A 21395-nucleotide genomic window follows, 5' to 3' on the forward strand; every position below is an offset into this window, starting at 1 on the left:
TTATGATTATGCACTCGCTTGATTACCTCACATGTTAGGAGAAAGGTCTTAAAATCAATCTAAATTGCCTGATAAATATTTTCAAAAATGAATAGGGTGAAAAGGTACCGAAAGGGCACTAGTTATTTAACTAGTGTAACCAAGTCCTCGAACTCATTTAATCTCTGGTTCGTAGGAGTAGGGTGATTCTCCCATCACCTTACTTAGGTTTCTAATCGAATTACGACAAACCGATTAGTGGCGACTCCTTGATAAAAATCACTTGCAGGTTAAAAACTTAAACCCTAAGTCGCGATATGGTATGAGCTTGGGAGAGTCCGAGTTAAGTTTTAGACCTAGACTTAGCGCGTACCAGGCGACCCCTCTTTTATGTTCAAAAAGTCAGAGGTCGGTCGCGACACATCTTAAAGTGGAGCTGTTCTTCTCTGACCTATTTAACTGAAGTCTGACATAAATAAGTCTCCAAGAAGTATCAAGACAACGATACGGTTTGCATTCTCTCTCTCTCTCTCTCTCTCTCTCTCTCTCTCTCTCTCTCTCTCTCTCTCTCTCTCTCTCTCTCTCTCTCTCTCTCTCTCTCTCTCTCTCTCTCTCTCTCTCTCTCTCTCTGGCATTAGACTACTTCCCTTGTCCAAGACCACCTCCAGAGTCCAGTCAAAGGTCCGCTATACATGCCGAGATTAGGAGATCACGCTTAATTGCTTTCTCTCACAAGTCACAATTGAATCTCGAGAAGTTACAACAAGCATCGAAACCCTACGCTTAAGACAGAATTCTCGATGATCCATCCATCATATAAACTGATACTGATTCCATCAAGAGATGTTACGTTTTTCAAATCGTTCCATGAGGATCGCTTGGCCATTGGTTCACATAACAAGAATTGCTGTTGATGTCAGCGTACTTGTTATATGAATCAGAAATAATGTACAATAATAACATAGTAACTTACCAATCAGAGATTCCAATGTTCTGAAAAGAACTTTAAAATGCAAGAAAACTAAAGCTCCAAATTCTTCACATGAGTGATATTGCAAAATTTAAACTTTTAGCTAATTTGTTTATCATCGGGTTCATTTTCATTATAGAAGAATTTCACTAGTTTTGGAAGTGAAGATGAGGGTCATAATTCATAAAGAACTTTCAACTCTAAGAGAGTTGAATCTCTAATTGTTCAGTTGATTTCAACTTAGAGTCTTGAAATAATCTAGTTTGTTTATGATTGTGATCATCTTGATTATGGAAGAACTTCATATGTTTAGAGGTGAAGCTGCAGGCCAAAATTCATTTTAGAAGAAAGAAATTTCAAAATTTTTAAATGTTACCAACACTTTCATGAATTTACGAGCACGGAAAATGATTTCGATTTTACACATGCAAAGCAACAGAATCATCAACTAAATTGCATGCAAGTGAGGATGTGCCGAAATTATATTTGATGATTAAATAACTTGGCTTAATTTTCAAACGATAAGTCACTAAACTTTAATTCAACATTAATTTAATCCGGTGAATTTTTAAGCTACACATCAGTATCCCATTGCCATTAACCATGGAATATATTATATTTTCTTACTTTTCACTTGACAAAGAATGATTTTTCATAATTCAAGCAAAACCAGATGCAGTGTGTACCTTCCAATCAAACTAGTCGAAAAGAGACAAGATTTTCCTCATGTGGGGGGATCTTCTGGTTGTCTTGTTTCACTTTATTAGCAGTTACTGCAGCAAAAGTTCTGACTAGTAGAATAAAAAACCATTAAAATACTTGGTGCTCAAGAAATCTGACTCACAACTCTTTGTACTCTCATGTTCTTATGGAAAAATCTGCGGAGTTCCACTTGACCAAACATGTGGAAATTCGATGGCTTGGCCGCCACGGACAAATGCGGTCGTTGATCTTATAAAAAAGAAGATATTTTCTTGGAAACGAGGCGGCAACTGCTATTGGCGGGGCCTTTTATTGGTTTTTTCTTGTTTCTAAAGGAACCCTTCCAATTCCAACGAAGTAATGAAAATATTAGGCAAAAGTACACCACAAGTGCCATAACTTGTGTACGGCGATCACTTTGGTGCCATAACTTTTTTTCGGATCACTTTGGTGTCAACTTTTTTGAAAAACGATCATTTTAGTGCCAATGCTGACGTGGCTCGCCGGAAATCCGATGTGGCGCTGACACGGCTCGCCGGAGAGGTCCACGGCTCGCCGGAGAGGTCCAGTCAGCATTAAAAACCAAAAACGACGCCGTTTAGCCCGCTGACGTGTACTTTTTTAAAAAAAAAATTATATTATATTATATTTAAAAAAAAAAAAAACCGCTGCAGCAGCGGCGAGGGAGCCCTCGCCGCTGCTGCCGCCAAGCCACCACCGCCTGGAAGGGCCGGCGGTGGTGGGCGCAGTGGGTCGGCGAGGGTCGCCGCCCTCGGCCGAGGCCCGGCGAGGGCCGGATCGGAGAGGCGAGACCTCGCCGTCGCTCGGGTCGCGACGGCGAGGTCTCGCTCGCCTAGCGAAGGCGAGGCCGTGCCTCGCCGTCGCGACCAGGCGACGGCGAGGTCTCGCCTCGCTGCTGGGCGAGGCGAGACCTCGCCGTCGCTCGGGTTGCGACGGCAAGGTCTCGCCTCGCTGGATCCGGCCCTCGCCAACCACTGCGCCCACCGACGCTGGCCTTTCCCGGCGGTGGTGGCTTGGCGGCAGCAGCGGCGAGGGCACCCTCGTCGCTGCTACAACTTTTTTTTTAAAATTATTTTAATTATTATTTTTTTTCTAAAAATTAAAAAATTCGAAAAAAAGCCACATAATTTCCACGTGTACAAGTCAGACCATTTTTTTTAAATATAAATGCCAGGTCAGCTTTTTGGATGGAATTTTGGCCGGAGTCACTAAAGTGATCTATTTTCCTCCGACTTGGCACCAAAGTGATCGCCGTACACAAGTTATGACACTTGTGGTGTACTTTTACCGAAAATATTATGAAGAAGACTCCGTACCCACATGAAGATAGTAAAGCAAAGAAGACTCTACTAGCACTATAGATGAGAAATTATTAAAATGAAAAGAAGAAATAGTTCCTAACTGATGAAGTATATATTTTGCAAGCTCGTGAGTAGCGCTATTTTGAGGTCTGTGATGGGTCCATGACAAACTCAATCTTAGGTTGCTGCAAAGTAGGGAGCAAGTGTCTGAGAAGAAAGGATGAATACTTTTTTTTTTGTTATCCTACTCTGACTCTCAACTCACTCTCAGACTTTTACCATATCTCTTGCAGGATGTAAGAGTCAAAACCCATATTTGAAACTACACGTCCACATCCCTAATCCCTCCTGAGAAGATGGGGAACTTCCCACCTTCCCCTTCCCAAGTAAGAAGGGTGACCACCGGGGCAAACCCCAGTGGTTGGATGAATACTCTAATGGCAAATATTCTTTTGTTGAATGGCATCAATTAAAACCTTGCAATTATTTTCACAAACCGCGTTGTGGTTATCGAGGGACTGAGCAAATTTGCAGGAAAGGAGAAGGGCTGCAGCTTCCACTTGGGATAATTGTCCAAAAAGTCCTAAATCTATTATACGATGGCTATTCAATCTTAAACCTTTCAATTGTACTAATTTAATTACAAATATTTTGATGATTTGTCAATTTAGTCCTTTCGGCCAATTTTGGCCGAAAATCACTGATGTGGACACTAACTAGCCCATGTGGCATGATTGGCGCTAACATAAATGAATTTTGAAATATTTTTTAAAAATTTTTCGGAATTTTCTTTTATTTCCTTTTTCCCCTTTCTATTTTTTCTTTCTTTTCTCTTTTCTTTTCACCAATGGCCGTTCTCAAGCAATAATCAATGACCCTCGCTTAGTCAAGGCCAGCCCTCGTTGGCCATTGCCCAAGACCGGCCACTGGCGAAAAGAAAAAGAAAAAAAAAAGGAAAGGAAACAAAAAGAAAAACTCAGAAAATCTTTTTAAAAATTCGAAAAATCATCCATGTCAGCCCCGGCTGTGACATTTCGAAATTTCGCTCATTTGGGATTTATGAAATGAATTATTTTATTAATGTACTCGTAGTTAGTTCTCGCCCAGAATTGATCATTTCTGGGATACTAACCATTAGAGAAAGGCTAATTAGGGATTTAAATTCGTACGACTAAAGAAAAAAAAATTCGATCGTGAATTGATTTTCGACCATGAAATCGTCGAGGTGATATTTTGAGCCACTGTTGGCCGATCTAAGGATAGCTAGGGATCAGTTCACCACTGTCATAGTAATGGATCGCGGGTGATTCCGCCGGATCACGAAATGACTTGACGAATTATCCTAAACCTATACCGAACGATCGTACCCCTCGGATCTAGTAATTGATCCTCACGATTTTAATGACAACCGAAGTCGTTACGGTTTGAATAAATTGCACGTGACTCGATTTAGTATCAGTCATGGGTCGTACAGGCGAACTTCCTAAAAGCCACCCGTTAGTCTGAGAAACGCTCGAGTTACGTTATATATATAATTTGAATATGGATTAGAGACCAAACCGAGCATCAGAAAATTTGGAAAGTCACGGCAGGGCCTTTGGACGACATTGTAATTGGAACGTACAACTCTGGATTTCTTCGGATTTTTCAGAAAAGTTCGATTTCGGCGAGAAACGGAGAAAGTGACCATTTTACCCTTGGGAGTTAATAAAGGGTTAGTTTTATGGGCAAAGGGCATTTTAGTCATTTTACCCTCAAATTTGGAAAAGACAATTTTTCCCTTGGACTTTTTGAGAAATTACAAGATTGCCCTTGGATATTTTTGGTAAGATTCGATCTGGGCCGTCGGTTTCAAGATAAGATCGAATCTGGACCGTCGGATGAAAAGATTAGAGAGGGGTATTTTGGTAATTAGACAATTTGGGTAAAAAATCCACTATTTAAGTTTAAACCCCTTTCTCTCTCTTCTCTCTCTCTCCCCACCGAAAATCCCCTCCCACCGTGAGCTCCCCTTTGGCCGACCCTCCCTTCGCCGATCGCCGCTGTCCGTACGCCCGCCGGACCGCCGCCGTGCCGTGCCGTCCTCGCCGCCGTACCACCGCCAGCCCCACGCCGTCCGTCTCTCTTTCCCTCTCTTAGCCGTGAGCCCCTCCGGCCGCCGCCCAAACCGTCGTCGCCCGCCGTTCCTCCCGATCGCCGCTGCAAGCCGCCGTTAGATCTTGGTTTTGCTGCCGCTTTCACTCTAGCCGCGTGAGTCTAGAGTCGGGTAAGTCTCGCTCTAAACCCAATTTAGGATTTCGGGTATCGACGGGTGATTTTTGGGTGAAATCGGGTTTAAATTATGTGCAAATTTTCATGATTTAGGAGTGGAATTATGTGGCGGGCCGTAGGATTGAATTCGGAAATTTTTGGTGGAATATTTGAGGACAACAATGGGCTGTGAGTGATGGTTTAGTGGGCTGTGATGTGCCGATCGGGACGCAAATTGGATTTTTAGAATCGGCAATTAATTGTGAGAAAGTGTCGTGAATGGCCAGAATTGATTTGACGCCAATTGGTTGGAGAAAAATGGCAAATTGTGCGTTTATGTGTGTTTGAACTGTGATTTAATTGTGGTGATGAATTTGAGTGCGTGGTTGTGTAATTGAATGGTTGATATATGCCTGTCGGGTGCACGCTTGGGCCAGATTGATTAATTATTAAAAGTGGCCATGTCAAATGCTGAGTGAGCATGTACTGTGTGTGGATCGATGCGTGCACGGGCCACGTGTGATTGGCCAGTTGAGTGTGGTAAATGCTTGTTAAGCATGTGCATAAATAAAAAAAATGGATGTGGTATGACATGAGTTCGTGGAAGTTGTGCCGTCCTGAGGCGTGTACATTTATGCGGGACGATGCCCGGTACTACCGGAAGACTGCCAGCCTGAGGCGTGTACTTCAACGCGGGTTGCGCAGTAGGTGGTAGATGTTGAGCCTGAGGCGTGTACTTCAACGCGGGCAAGAAACATGGCCTGAAGTGTACGTTAATGCGGGCCCTGGAGTGTTGTGACAAGTTGGTCGTAGTGGACCCGAGGCGTGTATTATAACGCGGGTCACTGCGCGAGAGTTGTGGAAAAGATGTGATTAGACCTGAATGAATGTGCGAAATGTGATTTGAACCTGCTGGTGATTGCATGTTATGTGCCTGTGTGGTGCTGATTATATGCGTGAATGCGTGATTATCTGGAGGTACGTGATAGCCTAGGTGGGGTTTAGGGGTGTACTTACTGAGATGTAGTCTCACGGTTATTTAACCAATAATTTTCAGAACCCCGATATGAGGCATGAACCCACCGCCACCGCCACCAGAACGTTTTGGGGTACCAGTGCACACCGAGAATGAAGTTGCAGAATTTCCTATGGGTGATGGTATGACCTGGATTAAGCATACCATGGCCGTTTTTGTAGAGGTAGGACTACCATTATGGGAATCCCATGTTTATACTGCTTGGTTCTTCCGGGATCAGGCAGGGGATGAGTTCGGGCCTGTTAGAGGTTTTGATGTTCTGTTTGATCTAGTTGGGGATTGGGACCCGACTACCATACTCCCGATTGATGGAGAGTTGACCAGTACAGAGGTTAGCTTAGCGCAATCTGGGATGCATCCAGCACCCGCCGCACAAGGATCTTCGGAGGCTGAGCATGAACCCGAGCCCGAAGCATCGCAAGCTAAAGCGGAACCGATGGACATAGATTTAGAACCGATCCCCGAGGAAGAACCAGAGGAAGCGGAGCCCGAAGTAGAACCCGAGGTCGAACCTGACGAGTCTGAGGAGTCGGAAGAGCCTATAGGAGACCCGGAATATATACTCCCGTTTGAACAGTATATGGATCCCAATTTCGTGCCTGAGTACAATTTCTTTGATTTTCTAGCTGAGGAGTATCAGAACGGAGTTCCAGCTGAATCAGGTGACATCAATCACCCGATTGAAATTGAGGCAGAGTTAGAGTCCTCAGAGGAACAAACCATTCAAGGGAGTTTGGATTCGAATGACGAGGAGTCAGACTCAGAATGGATGCCGAGCAAGGGGCGCAGGGATTAGTATATGGGTTCGGAGTAGGTTTTTGCAGGGTACCATTTTTGAGGTCAGAATGCCAGGTCATCGATCTTGTTGTATATCTAATGGTTTTAAGTGCGGTGTGTAAGTGTTTGCGGTGGTTGTAAATTGTAAATAGTTTATAAGTTTGATAATGAAAATATGTGTATTCTCCCTGACTTTTCCCAGTACATTTTATTGTCCGGGTTGAATTATGGTTTCCGCTGTGAATTTAAATCTCTGATGATTATAATTGAGGTCGGCGATAACCCTGGGATGTCGCATAAATCGACCAGTGGCGGATGTCACGAGCTCGTTAGGGTTCAGGGCGTGACACCGGCAATACCATGTAGGCCAACCAGCATCTACATCAACCATTTTCCTGTCAAAATTGGCCAATAGGATTAAATTAGCAAATTGTCAAAAGATTTAGGACTAAATCGGCCTAATTGAAAGGTTTAGGACTGAATAATAGTTCTGGGACTTCTTAGACAATTTTCCCCTTCCACTTCGACCAGCGAATACCATCTTTCGCATTTGTCCATGCCTGTCCAACTAAGCCTCTAATTGATTGTGCAATAATACCAATGGTCCCTTTATTATTCTTTCAAGCACCATCTACATTAAACTTAAGCTCTTGATCTGACGAGGGAAGCTAGGACTCTATCCTTTCCTTACAATGACTAGCTTCGTCGCTTATCATGACTCAATTCCCTTTTCTGTGCATGTTCGAAAATTCCATAAAATCTTGTATGATTAGCTTAACCGCCTGGGAAGAATTTGGAAGAATCTGATCTTGTAAGGTCGAATTCCTATGACGCCACGTTCTAGTACAAAAAATTGCTGCATAAAGTGTGAATAGTTTGCAGTCCAATCCCATTCTCTATGGTATTTGTCCTGGATGAAGAAAATAGTGCACCATCTCCTTCGGTGCCCTGAAATTCCAAGCAGACAATATGATACCCCATTAACTCCATCTTTACAAAATCTGGGCTAAGGGGAATGTTGTAAACAAATGGACTGAATTTTCCTCCGAGTACCCACACAATGGGCAAGAAAGGTCTGAAATATGAAACGATCGAACCAGTTTAGCTCGACAAGGTAAGACATTAGCTGATGTCCTACACACATTTAAGCTGCTCATGGACTCTATCTTTCCGGAGTTCGTTCCAATTCTCCGAGTTGTTGCCATGTACGTGACTTGATAAGCTTAAAGACAGATTTAACTGTGAATTTTCCATCATTAATTGGCTGCCAAATCAGTTTGTCAACCCAAGTGGAGTTCGGAACAATGAATTTAAAGAATAGCTTGGATTGAGATTGGGAAAAATATCTGAGCTAGACTATTTATATCCCAAGTTTTTGTCCTAGGATGAAAAAGCTCTCTGTCTTTCTTTTCTTTAGAAGAGGATCAATATCAATAAAAGAAGGCATATGATTTGACACGTTATGGAGCCAAGGGTGATTTCTCAATTAACTTTCCATCCCCTATCGATACAAAGTGCTCAGCTTAAGTATTTCTCTGATATGCATAATTGCCTTCCACAATGAACATGCCGATGCCTTAACCTCATGGTTCCAAAATTTGGCCTTAAGTATTTCCCTTCAAAGACACGAACCCATAATTTGTCTCTATGGTGGATCATCCCCAACTGAGCTTAAGAAGCAAAGCATTGTTAGAATCCTTGAATTGTCGAAATCCCATTCCACCACTTCTCTTGCTTATATATAGAGATTCCCAGCATTTAGGTGTCTGGTATCTGTTTTACTCTAGCGGAATACCCCTCTAGAATTTTCTGGTAGATGAGTCGAGTTTGTCACACGTGCTTTTTGGTAGCCGATTAGATTGCATAGCATATATCGGTATTGTGACGACCCAAGCCAAGCGGCGGAGCGCGGGGAGGAGAGATGGCGGTGCGTCCGCACCACTACCCCGGATGTGCGCAGGGAAGTGGGGTACCTCTCTTGTCCCACATTGCATAGGGAGGGAGCCTTGGGCTTGCTTATAAGGCCTGGGTGGCCTATCCTGTGTAACGCGTTTTAAAGTCGTGAGGGTCAGTGGACCAAAGCGGATAATATTACACAATGTAGACCCAGGTCGTTAAAGGTGGTATCAGAGCCGACTCCCGACCGTGTGTGGGGCCACAGCGAGGACCCTATGCTCAAAGGGGGGGGAGTCCTGGCATGCTTCTAGGATGGCGAAGGGGGCACGTCTCTCCTTTCCCACATCACTTGAGAGGGAGAGTCCTGAACAACTTATAAAGGCGTGGGAAGCCTTAACTTGCAAGAGTCTTTTTTCTGAGGGTAATATGGGCTGCCCTCAGAGGAACAAAACCGTGAGGACATAGTATCCAAAGCGAATAATATCTTGTGAGTAGGACCCAGGTCATTATAGGTGGTATCAGAGCTGACTCCTGACCGCGTGTGGGCCCACAGCGAGGGCGCTGTGCCCGTAAGGGGTGGAGAGTGTGACGGCCCAAGCCAAGCAGCGGAGCGCGGGGAGAAGGGATGGCGGTGCATCCGCACCACTACCCCGGACGTGCGCAGAGAAGTGGGGTACGTCTCTTGTCCCACATCGCCTATGGAGGGAGCCTTGGGCGTGCTTATAAGGCCTGGGTGGCCTATCCTGTGTAACACATTTTAAAGCCATAAGAGTCAATGGACCCAAAGCGGATAATATTATACAGTGTAGACCCGGGGTGTTACAGGTATGCATTGAACAACAGATCGAATGTTCGTTGCTCTACCAGCCAAGAACAGTGCCCTCCTTTTCCAAGGGTTAAGTTTGTTATCAACCTTCTATTCAAGGAATTGGTAGTTTGTCTTTCCCTTTCCTTGCTTGAACAAGGGATTACCAAGGTGCAGTGCATTTGGATCTTTCTTTTTCACGTGGAGTTCATCCATCCAGAACTTTTTTATGCCCATAGAAGTGTTTTTAGAGAAGAAACCGACGACTTCTGATGATTCAAGCTTTAACCTGTCCACGAGCAACAAGTGTCAATGCTTAGTGGTTTTGACAAATAACAGCAAGTCATCTTTGGTATTAATGAACCTAATGATACATTGTTTGCAAGTGATCTCAATGATATTTGGAGGTCATCTGGCACTCTCGGGTGCTTCCATGGCCACTTCCCTTGCTTCTGTGACTAGCTTTGGCTCGTTTGTCAGATACAATACTTCATCTTGTATTTAATTAAACCGGGTGGATAAGCCATTCCTTTCACTGACTGCATTTCTGGGAGCAGTAAGACACGGCAAGAAATCAAAGAATTTTAGCGTTGAAAGTAGGATCATACCAAGTCTTGCCATATCCAAGGTCTCGATATAATTTGGCTATAGTTTCCAAGTGAAAGAATATCATTTTTTTTATTCCCCAAAAGCTGTTAGGAAACAGTATAACAATGCATTGCTAGTAGCCTTAGCTGCTTCAAGATTCTCACAGTTTGACAAAGATTAATCTGCTAAACATGTCATCTCTTGATAAGCTTAGTTGCTGTGTGATTCTTTTCCCTCTAGCTAGATGTAAATGTTGGTGTTCATCATGAAATAGGAAATTTATTATGTGCATTTCAATGTGATTGTTTGAGACAAGAGACACAGATAGTTCCCCTCCCCCAAGTCTGATATTGCAATTGATTCCATTTTCTTTTTCTGAGCTTGCACAGTTGGATACATGTTTAGTTAACTATGGCAATTCAGGCCATCTGACTGCTTCGAGCATGCCATGAAGTGGCTTTCTAGGATATATCTACCAACTTCTGGAATTTCATTTTTCAACATGTATGAATTGATCCAAACATGATTTCATAGATGATTGTGAATAAGTGCTTATGTAGTACTTCATCATTCTAACAGATAGGAATGGCGAGTGTCTTGGATATATTTTGCGGTCAGTCCTATGGAGTTAAGCAGTACTGCAAGCTCGGTATCCACATGCAGACGGCTATAATTGTTCTCCTATTAGCTAGCATTCCGTTAGTGATCATATCGGCCAATGCGGGCCAAATCCTTCTCTTCAAGCAAGATCCGGAAATATCGGCGGAGGCAGGGAAATATGCTCGCTTCATGATCCCTAGCATTTTTGCATGTGCACTCCTTCAATGCCATGTCAGGTTCCTGCAGACGCAGAACAATGTCATCCCGATGATCATCAGTTCAGCAAGTACTACATTGCTGCACATTTTCGTATGTTGGTTTCTGGTGTTCAAGTCTGGACACGGAAACAAAGGTGCTGCTTTGGTGAATGCTATCTCATTCTGGATAAATGTGCTGTTAGTGGCAATATATGTCAGAATTTCACCGTCTTGTAAAAGAACTTGGACCTGTTTCTTTAAGAAGGCCTTTCATGGGATTCCCGGATTTCTGAGGTTAGCAATTCCTTCTGCTGTCATGCTCTGGTACTTCTCAAGCTTTATGCTTCTCCTAGTTTACTTTTGCTTAACAAAGGACGCCAAGGGAGTTCAACAGAATTGATTATAGTGATATCATTCTTCCGATTCATTAGCGGAATATACATACAATGGTTAAATAAAAATAATAGCTTTCACACCAAAACTGACATATTATAATTGTTAATCCAGTTTATGCTCATGACATTCTTTTAGAATAGAAGGCAATTGATTCTCTTATTAATTGGCTCTAAACAGTAACCACTACTCTTGCTGCATCTTGGATAATCTTCTTTTGTTCTCACGATTTCTCTATAAGACGAACCAATTAAAAATGACGTTTCTGGTTGTATCATTGCCTGCAACAGCTTCAAGAGTTGGTCTTTTGAGATGATGGTCCTATTGTCAGGACTTCTTCCTAATCCGAAACTTGAAACTTCGGTCCTCTCAATCTGGTACATCTGCACTTCACAATTTCATATGTTGACAGGAAGCAGACAAGTTAGAGACTCGACACTTAGCACCAATTATCAATTTTCCCAATTGAATTCATCCTAATATTTTTTTGTGTTTGTCTCAGCCTATACACCGGTTGCTTGGTTTACATGATGCCTTTGGGTCTCAGTGCCTCAACAAGGTAAGGCTAAGGCACTAATCTTCATTATTTCAGTAGATATCATGCAATGACATTATTTGTCTCACGCTCTTTATATCAGTTTTTGTCCTAGCACAAGAGTTCCAAATGAACTGGGTGCCGGGAGACCACGAGCTGTCCATTTGGCTAATTGTGTCGCGTTAATCATGATCACTACCGAAGGCTTGACCGCAGGTCCTCTCATGATCTCTGGTCGAAGAGCATGGGGCTACCTCTATAGCAAAGAAGTCGTGAAATATGTCAGATATATGCTGGTGCTAATTGGTGTTGCCACTGCTGCAACGGTGTTCAGTCCGTTCACTGCGGTATGCAGAAACTCTTCTCACTCTCGCAGTTGAATAGCGCACCTGGGTCTGATCGTTACTACTGATCCGGATAATTAGCAATGGACTATGGGAACTAATCAAATCTCCCAAATCTTACAATAACAAGCTTCTTTATTTCCTTTGTCTGAAACAAAATCCTTGTACATGGACCCCGACTGGGTTATGAATCTGTACATTACATTCATTTCAGGCACTGCTCGAGGAGCTTTCATTAAATTGGCTCATAGTTCTTCCATATCTCATCCACTTGTTTTACATGTTTTTTCATGACATTCTTTGATTTTCTTTTTCCTAAGATTACATGACATTCTAACCAGGCCTGAGGAGAAGAATCTGTCATATATTTTTTTTGACATTCTTCATCAATACATGGAGTAAAATCCGGTCAATTCTAAGTTTTAGGAAGGTGTCTTGCATTGATGTCAGATCGAACGATACACAAAGTTGGCATCCCAATTCGCAAAGAGCTGTTGCTGTCGGAGCTATTTTTGAAAGGAATCTCTATGACACCGTTAACGGATGAAATGATTGAGTATGATGTAATAGGCTCGATCCAATAGTTGAGCGAAGTAATTGAGTGCTTCAATCACGGAAGGGTAGGATCTCCCTAAATTTGAAGGGGTTGTTATATGTATATTGGCAAGTTTATTTATCAGTAATGGTATCGCCAACGGAAGAAAGTATCCTATGAATACTCAATTAGTCATAAACATGTTGTACGAATGTCAATTTAGTTCTAAATCTTTGCGTAAAATTTCAATATAGTCATTCCGATTAATTTTTACTGGAAATCGCTGATGTGGCAGTCTAGTTATTGTCGGCCGACCTACGTAGCATACCGCCATATCAACGATTTTCGGCGAAAATTGACCGGAAGAGCTATATTGCAATTTCGTGCAAAAGGGGGGAGACTGAATATGTGCTAAATGAATTGGAAAAACATTTGTAGGATATCTAAAACTTAGTATCTACATGAGAGAAATTGGCATTTAATTATAACCACTATAGTTAGGTTATCTCCTGGTTTAGCAAGTAAATCGATCGGTTTCAGCCATTAAAAAAGATGACATATACTGCGAAGAGATTAGATGTACGCGCATATGCAACTGACGGCATCATCATCTAGGAAAAGAGGTAACTAAAGGCTATAAAAAGAGCTCATGTTCGCCAAGTTCACCATTAACCAAAGAAGAAATGGCTCTTTTGAAGCGAAGTGAATACTCTGTTCGGCCAGTGCTCTACCAGAAAATTTATTCATTTGTAACCAAAATTTTGCTCCGGTTATCTCCTCGTAAGCCGCTGATCCGATAACAGTTCATTCTTTTCGACCACATTCGTCCAACTATCCAAATGAGAGAATGGTACGCCCCTAATCAAATCATCCATGTGAAGAAAATCGTTTACCTTTTTCGTATATCGTGATAGGATATAAAGGAAGATTGCGTAATACATTATCTTTGTTTTTTGCTCATGATTCTTCCATATCTGCACTTTCCTTATATTGCAGATTGTCCATGATATCCGTTGATAGTTTTTATCTTAATTTGCTTGATCTTCTAACCTTGTTGATGGAAGGAGTGGCTCAAATCCTAGAGGGCTATAAATAGAGCTCATGTTCACCAAGTTCATCATTCTCAAAAGAAGAGTTGGCTCTTTTCAAGTAAACTGGATTAAGGATGCAACTCTGCTCGATCAGTGCTCTACTAGAAAATTATTTTCGCAACAAACCTTGCTTCAATTATTCTCTGGTAGAACACTGATTCGATTGGAGTTCAATCCTTTTGACAACATTGGTGCAAGTATACAAAGGAGAGAACGGTATGCCCTAATCGAATCAATTATGTTAAGAAATCATTAATTTTTTTTTTCTTTTATAGATTGGGATAGGATAAAAAGGAAGAGGGAAACAAAGGATTATATTGGTTAGAAAAATTGGTCAATGAAAAAAATTTGTATTATTGACAACAAGTTAGACCTAACTAATTTTGTGGGTGCTAAAAATATTTTTCATTTATTTAAGTTTGGTTTGTAAGCAATACTAATAATTATATTTTAGAAAAAGTTTTCCAAATCCTAAATTTTCCGTGAGATAAATGCACCGGTAATTGGTATTGCTTTTTGTTCATAATTCTTCCATATCCCATCCACTCTCCTCATATTTCATATTGTTTATGACATTTTTCAATAGCTTTTTTTCCCTAGATTACTTGATCTTCTAACCTTATTTTTGTAAGGGGTGGCTAGAGGGGAAGAAGAAGGTGCCATGGATATATCTACAAAGGGACAAGTGTGTAACCATCTAAAATTCTTCACCGAGCTATAATTCAAATGAAATCTTACAGCATGGTGTTAATTCTCTTTTCTTTCTATCATCCTGACACAGATGGGAGGTGTAATTGCATCGACGTGGAGGTTGAAAAATTCACAAAATAAATTTAAAAAAAATTCACACAATTGCTTGTGGATCCTTTCTAAGCTTGGGTTTATTTTTAAATGAGAAAATACCACCAAAAATCCTAAATTATGCTATTTGTGACAAATTTACCCTGAACTTTTTTTATGACACGAAAAATCTAAAATTATGCCACTTGTGATAAATTTACACTGAGCTTTTTTTTGTGACACGAAAAATCCCAAATTATGCCACTTGTGATACATTTACCCTACAACACTTTGGCCCAAGGGCATTTTCGTCTTTTTCCTTTTTTATGTTTTTTTTTTCTTTCTTCTCCGGTGGAGGGAAACCGGCGAGGGCGACCCTCGCCGGCGTCAGTTGAGGGCTGCCCTCGCCTAGGCATGCAAGGGCGACTCTCGCCCTTGCCTGAGTCGAGCGAGGGCAGCCCTCACCGAATCTAGCGAAGGCGACCCTCGCCGGCGTCGGGCGAGTGTCGCCCTCGCCCGACTCAGGCGAGTGTCGCCCTCGCCCGACTCAGGCGAGGGCAATGCTAGCCCGATGCCGACGAGGGCAGCCCTCGCCCAACTCCAACGCCAGCGAGGGCCACCCTCGCCGGCTTCCCTCCGCCATGGCCGGCGGAGGGAAGAGAGAAGAAAGAAAAAAAAAGGGATAAAAAAAACATGAAAAGGAAAAAGAAGAAATTGCCCTTTGGCCAAAGTGTTGTGGCGTAAATGTGTTACAATGGGTATAGTTTGGGGTTTTTAATGTCACAAAAAAAAAGTTCAGGGTAATTTATCACAAGTAGCATAGTTTGGGATTTTTCGTGTCACAAAAAAAAATTCAGGGTAATTTTATCACAAGTGGTATAGTTTGGGATTTTTGGTGGTATTTTCCCTTTTTAAATTTGTTTATATCATTTCTTATATTCTAATCTAATTTATGTAAGATTTGAGAAAGAAAATAATAAAAAAATCTCATGCAGTAGAGATGAAATAATATAAAAAAATGCCACGTAAGCATTTTCAGTTACCCAAATCAACAGAGTTAACAAAAGGACTTATTGCACCAATTTGACATGTTTTAGGACTTGATTGCATTGTTTAAAAGTTTTAACACTCAATCGTACTTTTGCGAGAAGTTTTATGACCCAATATATAAATATTGTAATAATCTGCGTGATATTTATTACTAAGCAAGCATTACATGGGTAAAATAGGCATCAATTATAACCTAGGTTATACGCGTGGTTTAGCAAGTTACCCATTCATTCTCAACCTTGACTAGGATGACATATATTGCGAAGACACTAGAAGTCAACGCATATATAACTGACTTCATCGTCATTTAAAATAAGAGATATCTTGAGGCTATAAATAGAGCTTATATTCCTCAACTTGATCGTTTTTTTTATCGAAAGAAAGTTGTATTTATTGCTCAAAAGGATACATGAGAAGCACATAAACTTTCATGGCAAAGAAAATTCGAAGCAGAGCAAAGCCCAGAATATTACAAATCAAAGTCAAATCCAAAAAACAAAGAGGATCAACGGAGTACCGGCAAGGTAAAGCATACATTCGTTCTATAAGAACAGATATGTCGAGCAAAATAATCAGCGGCCAATCACTAGATATTGTATCATGGTCAGTGATGAGCATATGCCCGAAATTCATTCTCCAATAACTATTACAAGTTGGCGGTACACACCTAAGTTCAGCTTCTTTTACACCATAGCTGTATGGAGACAATCAAAATAGGTTGAATAAACACAAATCTAACTTTTGAAATAGCAAATCTTCATAGTTCAGCAAACAGGTTGAATAAACACATATCTAACTTTTGAAAAAGCAGATCTTCGTAGCTCAGTAAGACGCCAGGGCTCATGTGATTACCATTCAAAATGAAGGACCTATACACGGATAGAGCACGGAGGTATGACTATTTCCTGGTAAATCATTGATTCGATTAGAGTGTGTTGCTTCGCAAAAAATGAATTATTCGAAAAATATTTTCGTAAAAATAATTGCTTGCATCACTTACAAGAATGAACGGATTAAAAAGAAATTATTGTCCACGAAAATATTTAGATATAAATTATTGTTGATAATAAAGTCGCTTGTGGAAAGTTTCTCTATTACACCAACAATGAATGCTATAATTATTCTAATTAGGGATACAGAAATATAAGAAGTAACTTACCAATATCACCTGAAGGTTGTTTAACAGTTTCGATTAACTTAGTCAATATTAATCATGGTGTTTGTCCCGTCTTAGCGAAGTTTAAGTGCAATAATCTTGTACCTTTGACACTATGACGATTTAGTGGAGGGATTATTAAGGTCACAATCACAAAAACTTACGCTGTTACTTCAAACAGGTCACGAAGCTCTTGATTTTGCTAATCTGGTCACGAAAACTTTCATTCCACTTTCAATCACATCGATCCGGCCATTTCTAATCAACTCCGTGTTAGGTCCAAATAAGCAACCAAGAGAGATTGAATTGGATTTTCAAGAATAAAAGCTGCAAATTTAGAACCAATCCCTTTTGGCTTCTACGTGCAATATCGTCAGGAGTTTAGGAAAGAGAAATTGCAAGCGAGATTTATAAGGTTCGGTTTTGATAAGTCTACCCCTCTCTTTTGAATCTAGTAGCCCATGACTTCACAAATACAACATCTTATTCTTTTTTTATATCAACAGTAACAAACTATAGTTGCACAGTAGGATCCATTTGTTTAGTGAAAAGTGAATGATTTGAAAAATATTTTTTTTAAAAATGATCGCTTGTATTACTTGTAATAATTGATCAATGCAAAATATTATCTTTATCAACAATAATTTATATCTAATTTTTTTTGTGGACGATAAAAATATTTATCATTCATTCATTTATATAAGTGATACAAATCACCGTTTTTAGGAAAATATTTTTCAAAATATTTTTCAAAACATTTATTTTCCGCAAAACAAACAAAGCCATAATCGAAGAGATATTAAATACTCAATTAAGTTTTGTTTTCGTGAAAATCAATTAAGGGATGTTTTCCAACAAGCTCAATTCCAAAACTTTTGTCAATGATTAAAACGAACTACATAGTAATATATTCATTATACGACACTAACCCTTAATTCATCTTTCAATAATATTAGATCTTCAGTGTATCATTGATCGGAAAATCAATGGAGTGACTTGATTAAAGATCGAAATTAAAAGCTCAGCGTTTGCTCTAGTAACAACTGGAACATTAAAGTTATGCATCGACCTGTTTAAAGCAAAGGAAAAGTTCAGTGAGCGACGAAATATGACTGAATTTCTCTGGCAACACATCAACATCGATAATACCTACGCGGATCATATTCTGTCTACGAGGATTTTTATTTCCTAATTAAAGTAAAGCAACAAGGAATGCCAAATCTCCAACCATATTTGTCAGAACGACATGAGGTTTGTCTCATTTGGTAGGATCTTCTGGTTCCCTCGGTTCACTTCATTTGCATTTAGCACCTCAAAAGCTCTCGCACGTAGGCTATGGAGACCATTGAGGTATGTGATACTCCAAAGAAATCAGACTCGACAAAAAGTCTGCCAAAGTCTACTTCACCAAGCATGTGAGAAGACAAGCGTAGCCGTCAGAGGAAGACCGTGTGTTGATGTTCTTCAAAGCCATCAACTGGTTCTTTTTCTGCTGAAAGATCTCTTGTATCTCTAAAGCTATTGCCCTTCTTTTTTTTTTTTTTGGTGGGGGGGGGGGTTTGCTTCGCCCACTCAGCCCAAAGGGCACAGAGGAAGCAATCAATGGATGTGGAAGAACAGAATCAGCATTTGGAGTCACCCCTGTTAGCAGTTTCCCAGGAGAAGAAGGCGTCCGAACCGAGGAATGGATTCGAGAAAGAAGAGATTTTCTCGGAAATGAAGCAGCAACTGTCGTTGGCAGGGCCACTGGTATCGTTGAACCTGATGATATATTGTTTGCAGGTGATCTCGGTGATGTTTGTGGGTCATCTTGGAGAGCTGGCGCTTTCCGGTGCTTCCATGGCCACCTCCTTCGCTTCCGTAACTGGCTTTAGCTTGTTGGTAAGACAGAACAGTTCTTCCAGTTTTAATCTTGAGATTAACCATTCTTCTTACTGACTGCATCGCTAAGACACGAAAGATTTTAAGCATTGGAAGTAGCATCATACTTTGTCACTTCTATGAAAGATTTATTCCAGAATGTTATTCATCTTGGAAAAAACGATCCCACTTCTATTCTTGACGTGATTATTGGGTAAGGTTTTCCAAGTACCTTGCATAGATTGCTTATCTATTAATCTTAGCTCTTTTTCAGATTCTTGCAGTTTGACAAAGATTGATCTACTGAACATATATCTCTCAATAAGCTCAGTGTGCTAAATGTGTGATTTCTCCCTTCTAGCTAGGTGTAGCAATGCTGAGATTGGAAATTTAATGTTGGTGTTTGTCACGAATTAGAACATTTGTTAACTGCACTTGAAAAAGATTGTTGGGGGCCCTAGGCCGATAATGAATTAGATAAACACTTTTTTTTGTTGAGATTCTTCCATCACATGTCGGTTGAGTGAACTATGGCAATACACTCTTGATGATGCTCCAAGCAAGGCCTGATTTGGGTTTCTAGGATATCTTGACGAGATTTTTTGATATTATTGGTGGACATCTATGAATTGCTCCAAACATCATCTTATAGATGCTTGGTCAATAACAGATAGGAATGGCAAGTGCATTGGATACATTTTGTGGTCAGTCTTATGGATCTAAACAATACCACATGCTCGGTATCCACAAGCAGAGGGCCATGATCGTTCTCCTAATAGCTAGCATTCCGCTCGCTATCATATGGGCTAACACGGGCCAAATCCTTCTCTTTTTCAAGCAAGATCCTCAAATATCGGCGGAGGCAGGATCCTATGCTCTGTTCATGATCCCTAGCATTTTTGCGTATGCGCTTCTGCAGTGCCACGTCAGGTTTCTGCAGACACAGAACAATGTCATTCCGCTGATGGTCATTTCAGGAGTCACTGCATTGCTGCACATTTTCATATGTTGGTTCCTGGTGTTCAACTCTGGACTTGGAAACAAAGGTGCTGCTTTGGCGAATTCCATTTCCTATTGGATAAATGTTTTGTTGATGGCGATTTATGTTAGAATTTCACCGTCCTGTAAGAGAACCTGGACTGGTTTCTCCAAGGAGGCCGTGCATGGGATCTTTGCATTTCTGAAATTAGCAATTCCTTCGGCTGTCATGCTCTGGTACTTCTCAAGCTTCTAGGCTTCTCCTAGTTCACTATTGACAAACCAAATGATTTATAAAAATCCAACAACTCGCAGGATGGTTGTACAAGACATATGATGGTCGTAATCCTTCTTCAGAATCATTAATGAGCTGTTGACCTTTTTATTCTAGTTTACGTTCATGATTAGATTTTTACACCTTTGAAGGGATTTCATTTTCTTATAAATTTGCTTTCACGCTATTCTTTGCGGGCAAATATATAATCTTACATTATCGACATTGGTTTTCCTGATTCTCTGTAACTTGGAGCAATGACGATATTTCTATTTGGTTCATCGCCTGCAACAGCTTCGAGATGTGGTCATTCGAAATGATGGTCTTATTATCAGGACTTCTTCCCAACCCAAAACTTGAGATGTCGGTCCTCTCAATCAGGTAGATCAGTCCTTTGTATGCAAACAAGAAGCGAACAAAAAGGCTAACCTCTTAGCACCAGTTGCTAACATTTCCAAACAATATAAACTATCTTGTTCTTTTTCAGCCTGAACACCTGTAGCTTGGTTTACATGATACCTCTAGGGCTCAGTGGTTCAATAAGGTAAGGCTAACTGGTTAAGCTCTATTTACTTAAGTGGATCTTGCAAAAGAAGCAGCTATTCCAGTCTCACACTTTCTTCGCGTTACTTTTGGCAGCACAAGAGTTTCAAATGAATTGGGTGCTGGAAGACCCCGAGCAGCTCGTTTGGCAATTTATGTTTCCTTAATGATGGTCGCCACAGAAGGCTTGTTTGCAGGTACTCTCATGATCTTTGGCCGAAGGGCGTGGGGCTACCTCTATAGCACAGAAGAAGAAGTCGTGAGATACGTGGGAGATATGTTGGTACTACTCGCAACTTCCCACTTTTTCGAGGGCATTCAGTCCGTGCTTTCAGGTACGCGACTTTGCCTATTATGGCAGTTCAATGGTGCTCCTGACATAGTTCTAACTTTGACTCCTTATCCTGATAAGTAGCAAGGGAAGATGGAGAATATATCAAATCACAAATATTTCAAAGTCAAAACCAATTTGTATATCGACCATTTTGATGCTGTAAGTTACAATTTTTCAGGCATTGCAAGAGGATGTGGATGGCAAAAGATTGGAGCTTTCATCAATTTGGGTGCCTACTATTTGTTGGGTATTCCGGTTGCCACATTCCTAGGTTTTTTCTGTCACTTTGGCGGAAAGGTGATTCCTGGTTACCCTACCATTCTACCGTCATCCTTTACTTTCACTGTAAATAGTAGTCTTCTCCGATATTCATATAATCGCTTAGTCTTCTAATCGAGCT

At 40.9% G+C, this 21395-nt stretch overlaps 2 protein-coding genes and 1 pseudogene across 3 annotated transcripts in view; all 3 read left to right on the forward strand.

The window, feature by feature from the left end:
* The window catches only part of LOC115661441 (protein DETOXIFICATION 16-like), a 42870-nt gene that overhangs the window by 21318 nt on the left and 157 nt on the right, over positions 1 to 21395 (forward strand). The gene's annotated exons all lie outside the window — the stretch shown is intronic.
* Positions 6405 to 12462, forward strand: LOC115664153 (protein DETOXIFICATION 16-like; annotated as a pseudogene).
* On the forward strand, positions 18254 to 21393 carry LOC130137855 (protein DETOXIFICATION 16-like). 2 transcript variants are annotated; one of them, XR_008816305.1, is made up of 4 exons: positions 18254 to 18887; positions 19537 to 20081; positions 20413 to 20996; positions 21174 to 21393. XR_008816305.1 is itself a non-coding variant. In XM_056310340.1 (3 exons), the coding sequence occupies exons 1-3, from the start codon at positions 18609 to 18611 to the stop codon at positions 20501 to 20503; spliced, it is 915 nt and encodes a 304-aa protein (XP_056166315.1). In that variant the 5' UTR covers positions 18254 to 18608; the 3' UTR covers positions 20504 to 21393. The 2 variants fall into 2 exon arrangements, 1 of the variants encoding a protein (XP_056166315.1); XM_056310340.1 differs by having other exon boundaries at positions 20413 to 21393.

This window comes from Syzygium oleosum, unplaced genomic scaffold (genome assembly GCF_021117445.2).
Source record: "Syzygium oleosum isolate NSW1041296 unplaced genomic scaffold, Sole_v2.1 Sole_v2.04, whole genome shotgun sequence".
Lineage (NCBI taxonomy): Eukaryota > Viridiplantae > Streptophyta > Magnoliopsida > Myrtales > Myrtaceae > Syzygium > Syzygium oleosum.